This window comes from Magnolia sinica, chromosome 2 (genome assembly GCF_029962835.1).
Source record: "Magnolia sinica isolate HGM2019 chromosome 2, MsV1, whole genome shotgun sequence".
Lineage (NCBI taxonomy): Eukaryota > Viridiplantae > Streptophyta > Magnoliopsida > Magnoliales > Magnoliaceae > Magnolia > Magnolia sinica.
The window spans coordinates 6,164,949-6,170,939 of NC_080574.1; the positions used below are offsets into that span (position 1 = coordinate 6,164,949).

The 5,991-nt window shown below is 40.3% G+C and overlaps 1 protein-coding gene across 1 annotated transcript; it reads left to right on the forward strand.

The window, feature by feature from the left end:
- Window positions 1-1,243: 1,243 nt before the first annotated feature.
- LOC131232920 (pollen-specific protein C13-like) lies at window positions 1,244-5,318 on the forward strand. Its single transcript, XM_058229446.1, has 2 exons — window positions 1,244-1,419; window positions 4,845-5,318. The coding sequence occupies exons 1-2, from the start codon at window positions 1,269-1,271 to the stop codon at window positions 5,168-5,170; spliced, it is 477 nt and encodes a 158-aa protein (XP_058085429.1). The 5' UTR covers window positions 1,244-1,268; the 3' UTR covers window positions 5,171-5,318.
- Window positions 5,319-5,991: the final 673 nt, after the last annotated feature.

Genomic DNA, 5,991 nt, shown 5'->3' on the forward strand with positions numbered 1-5,991 from the left:
ACTAATTGTCCATTTTCCCCATATAAATCTGAACTTATTGATCAGTAAAACCGTTTTTTGAGCCAGATGATGACCACATTACGCTCTATCAGACAGACGTCTCGGATCACGAATACGTTAGTTTTTTCCTCAAATATCTAGATAAGTCCCTCGAGACCATCTCACGCCGGCGATTACGGTTGATATCATTGTCAAATCACTGCTGTTACGCGGTTTTCGTACACGGATTAGCTTCTAGCCCGCCTGTCCACCACTCAGACCAGGCTGGCCTTGTGGGCCACCCTGGTGTATGGATTTATCAACACAGTTCATCCATTCTAATTTTTTATTTTTTACTTATCATTCTATGACATAATTCCAAAAATATATACCAATCCATCGCCCAAGTAGACCTGTGAGAATTAAACACCCACCGTTAAAAACTTCTTGAAAGCCACGGAAGATTTAGATCAATCTGATATTTGAATTTTGCCTTCATCCTGGTCAATCTGACCTTATAAACAGGTTAGATGGAAAATAACCATAGGCCTTAGGAAGGTTCCAACGGTGAGTGTCATTACGACTGTTACTTCCTGTGATGTGTGGTCCAATTGATATTTGGATCCGCCTCACTTCAAAATACCGGAAGATCGGATGGCTCTGGATATCTGATCAGAGGCCTTCGATGCAATGATAGAAAACAAAAAGTGACGAGCAGTCGATCGTCATTGTGCAAAAGTTAGTTAAAAAGGATGGCTAGGATTGTAAGATCCGTGCTTTTTCACAGACGCATCATAATTCATAATAGCGTGTAATACTTGATACTCTGGCAGATCATGATGGTCAGTACGCATGCACTCAGAAGTGCTAAATTCAGCAACCATTAAATCATTTGAACCGTCTAAATTGTTGAAAAAAAATGTAGATAGCTCATAATTTAAAATTCATATATATTGAGTGATTCTAACCTCTGATTTCACGGACATTGTTAGTTGAAAGTAGGCCGTGGAATGTTTTCATTTCAACCCTCCATTAAGTGACCATCACTTGGCAAAGTTAGAAAAGAGAACAAGTCTACTTTTTGGTTGGACAGTTTAGTTTAGTTAATTATATCCCAAGCGTCCCATTTCTTAACGCGTGCGTATCAATCGTAACGCTCTGCCAGAGTATCAAAGTTTTCTCTTACACCGACTTGACTGGATCATCACTTCTATAACAAGCCTTTCTTCTTTGCAATCTCTCTGCAATCCACACGAAGCTCGGTCTCTCTCACACACCCCAAAGGAAATATGGCCAAGATATTGATTTTGATTGCTCTCTGTATCCTCCCGGCGCTCGTTAGCGGCAGGCCGATGAGAAGCAACTTCATGGTGCAAGGTCGGGTCTACTGCGACACTTGCCTTGCAGGCTTCGAAACAAGCGCCACCACTTACATCTCTGGTAATACTACCTTCTCAAAATGCTCAACCTTTTTTTTTTTTTGTGCCCAAAATCTGTTTATTCATACAGAGGTTTGCTGGAATGCATCCCTTCGTATTGCAATTGGATACATCGCAACAATATCTGTTAGATCTCGGGTCTTGTTAGGTGATCCAATCCATTTTCTTGCCAATATGCAGGAAATCTGAACCTTACAATATGTGCCACATCCTAAAGATCACCTGTGATGAAAACTAGGTTGATCCATGCTATAGGCCAGTTCGGGTGTACCTAAGGCCCATGCATCCGCTAGGGATTTGATCCAACCATTTGATTTTGTTCGGCGGAGTTCCAAGCGTTGGATCACAGATTAAAATGGATTCCTGGCAGATCTGGTCTATTGGATCAGACAATCAAGAAATTAAGATTAAGGCCAAGCCAAGGAAGGGAATTATAGCCCTTCATCATAGTTAATCTGAGCTGTTAAAATCACAAAAGCTCATATGTTTTTATTACATATGGAACAGAGAAAGTAATGGGCGCATGGCCTTATGTTTATTAAAGGATTGGACGACTAAGGTCACCAATTGATTGCAAGCAAAGTTCTTTTGGTCCAAGGTGTCCGGATCGTACCTACCTAAAACTTGCTGTCTTGATTATATTTATTTAGCACTGGTTATTCTGGTGTTCTTTCTCAACCACATTGGAATAAGGATTTCCCAGTACATATTTCTCATTCCACATTGATAACTTAGCACATGTGACACCTGCATTGTTTGAAAATGTACAATGGCACATGTTGGGTGCCTCAAGTTGTGATTAGGTGGCACATTTTGGCACATGCAGCGCATGTACTACTTGGCACATGAAGGGCACTCAAAGCCTATGTGAAGACACTAGACAAACCCTGGATAAGTTGTCCAACCTCATATTAGTAAGTTGGGAGTAAAAAACAAACTTTGATGATTGTTAGTTGGTATTTACTAATAATTGACTTGCTACTTCAGCTGTGTATCATCAAAACATCGTGCCATTTTCTCTGATCTGCTCCTGCCTAACTATGACGTGAACATTCTATCTTGTACATTGCTTTTCATCTTGAGAATCTTTGTGAATAGCATGAGTTAAGTTCTCATTTTAGACGGACTGGAACATTTAGTTCTGGCGGATGGACCTAACCACCCAAAACTCCAAATAATGCACATGGTTAAGGCCTCACTCCATTCAATTCTCAATTTGGGGGTTCATCCAAACAGCGCTTAGGCCCATTCATCCGCATATGAAGAAGCAGCCCATGGTCATTGGTTGGTCCACTTAAGCAAAGCAAGATTTGTGGCTAATTTACTCAATGACATAGAAAGGGTCGCGGATTTGTTGATGGCTATGATGGACCGAAGAAAAGAAGCCGACAAGGATCAACAACATTCAGCATAGTTCGACTAGTATACCAATTGGGTCAACAGGTCAAAATTCTGCCAGAAATTCCAGAATTGTTGCTGGACAATTTCTGCCAGTTTTGACAGGTCGAAGACCATGTTCGACAGATCAGGTCGACATGTCAAAATTTACAGAATTTCCAGTTTTAATCTCTGGACATTTTTGAGCCATTTTGACAGGTCGAGTCCGGTCGACAGATGATGCAGTTTAGTGTGTTTTCTCTGATTCATTTCCTATTTTGATTATGACTCTTTTAATTGCGTTTTAGGATTTGTTTAGGGTTATTTAAGGATGCTAAACTTGTTCTTTAAATAGCTTATCAATAAAAAATTCTCTGAAATTAGTTTATTTCTCTCATGGATTTGAGAAATCTCTATTGTGGATTCAAGAGGGCCTTTTGGATTCAAGGCGATTATCAATCGAGGAAGACAGTGATCGACCTCATCATATCCTTCCCTGCGTCACCTTGCATCACTCAATCATGGATGCACCCTTGCTGAGGTGGATCATTCAGATGTACATGGGGTTGGCATGCCTTTCGTGGATAATAATTTTACTACGCGAAAGAGAATGTGTCGCATAACAGCGAGGAACTGTTTGCAACCAACTGATCTGTTTTTGCAGCCATGGGAATCTGGCTGTTAAGCATCATGTAATAGTTAGGCAACAACTCAATGGCATGGAACTGTCCACTACCGAATCTGGTTTTGCACAGATCAAATATCTTCAGCCATAGTAGTCTGTCTGTTAAGCTTTGTGCAATGGTTATCACTAGCTGACCTCAGATCAGAGCAAAACATGGTCTGGCGGCATCACAAGGTGTTGTACCAGGTCCACAGTTTGAAAACCCGAAAACTTGTGTCGACTCGAACACTCTGCTCGACTCAAAATGCTCCACTCAACTCAACTTGATATTTAGTTATTAAATTAGTATTTAAGTAATAATAGCTATTTAAAAGTTTATGGATTTAAAAATGACATGCATAGTCACAATTTAAGCACACGTCTTGTTGATCGATGCAGTTGGCTCTCCAAATAAGGTCATGGGTTTCAATCTCACATGCCACACTCCACTTCTTATTTTCAAAAGCAATCACCCAGCACTGGCTTGATGAGTCTTGACTGAGTCAAGCTTGCCACTGAGTTTCGTTGTGACTTGACTCAAAATCTTGTTGAGTTGACTCAAACAAGCTTCAAGACGAGTAATGAAGTTTGGAACTATGACCAGGACCATATCTGTACTAGGTATAAAATGCATTTAGCCTAATCCATTGGTCACCTCTTGGATGGATCATAACCCAAAAGTCATGACAATGAAATGATCCCTGCCATCTGACCAAGAGATGTTTTTGTACACAATTTTCTAATTTTTTGAGTTTGCTCTCCAAATAAGGTCATGGGTTTGAATCTACACCTACTTTTATTTTGAAAAACAATCACCTAGCGCCTAACTTGCTGAGTGATGACCAAGTCGAGCTTGCCAGTGAGTTTTATTGTGACTTGGCTTGAAATCTTGTTGAGTTGACTTGACTTGGACATGTTCTGACTCGTGGAGTTTAGAACTATGATAGGACCACTGACAAACGATCTGTGGATGAAATATGAACAGACGATTCACATATCTGTATTGGGTATAAAATGCATTTAGCCCAATCCGTCGGTCACCTCTAGGATGGGCCATTACCTGAAGGCCATTGCAATGAAATTATCTCAGCCATCTGACCAAGAGATGTTTTTGTACACAATTTCCAATTTTTAGAGCTGATGCTTGGGCACGTGGCCGTTGATCTTGACCATCTAATTGATTACTAGATGATTTTTTTCCCCCTTACTTTTACTGACAGTAAAAAAGAATGCTGTTAATCAGATGGTTAAAACCATCCAATTGGTGTTGCTTCCAGACCACAGCCCATGGGCCAAACATCCAGATCAATGGTTGAGATGGTTTCTCTATATCCATCAACAGTGAGTTGATAGATTAATTTGCAATGTTTGGTTGTGATTCGCAGGTGCTAAAGTGAGGCTGGAATGCCGGGAGAGGGAGAGCGGGCAGCTAACATATGCCATTGAGGGGAAGACAGCCCAGAGTGGGATGTATGAGATCCCAGTTTCAGATGACCGCGGCAATGATATCTGTGAGGTAGCGCTCGTCAGCAGCCCACAGAGTGAGTGCGCCACACCCATGCCAGGCCGCGAGCGTGCCCGTGTTTTCCTTACCCAAAACAACGGCATTGCATCGTACACCAGATATGCCAATAACTTGGGCTTCCAGAAGGATGCCCCAATCGTTGGATGCTCAAAATTGCTCAAGCAATACCAAGAATATGATGACTAAGAAATGTTGGTTTTCATTAGTTTGATTAATGATCCTGTGTTCGTTTCATTTTCTGCTGGTGACAGTGTTATCTTTTTCATTTTTTTCTTTTTTCTTTTTATAAATTATTCTAATGTTTTGATTGAATGGATATATGATTTTTATTTGATGCTTAGTGGTCACTTGTTGCGATTTATTAATGTATGGCAGCTAATTTTCATGTTTGTTTCTTAGAAGCATTGTAACAAATACAAGTTCGAACATCCACACATGGCTTGGATGGAAGAACCATGGGCCCCACATCCGCACATCAAGTTCCCATGGCCGAATCTATAATAATTTTTTGTTATTTTATTTTGGGAAAATTACAGTCAAACATCTATTTCTATAGTATAATTACAGTTGTATATCATCTAATTACAGTTTCACTGTAAAAATATGATATGCTTTATTTATGTTGGGAAATAGGACTGATTGGAAAATTTCCATTTTTTGTGGAAATAGGAGTGATAGTTTATTGGACACTTGTTTGTCCAATAAATGTCCACTAATCCAATAGTCAGTTGATCAAATTAGCGTGAGTTTTGGTTCATGATACATCTTACACTGGGAACCAGAATTTGGAGTGTTTAATTTGACTATGCGAATTGTGAAATTTCTGAATAATTTCAAAGTGGCTGCGTATCATCCATCAGACTCGGCCAGAGTATGATAGTTTCAGAAGCAAGTAGCTGTGGTTTGCAAGGGATAAGGGGGCTGTGCAGAGTGCACGAGCTCTTCTGTATCCAAATGACTGCCCGAATCTGTGAAGAAGGGATGCTAGGCCATCTGCAAAAATCACG

Coding starts and splice junctions, on each gene's coding strand:
- LOC131232920 (XM_058229446.1), top strand. CDS start 1,269: ATGGCCAAGATATTGATTTTGATTGCTCTCTGTATCCTCCCGGCGCTC. Junction 1,420..4,844: donor CGCCACCACTTACATCTCTG/GTAATACTACCT, acceptor TGTGATTCGCAG/GTGCTAAAGTGAGGCTGGAA.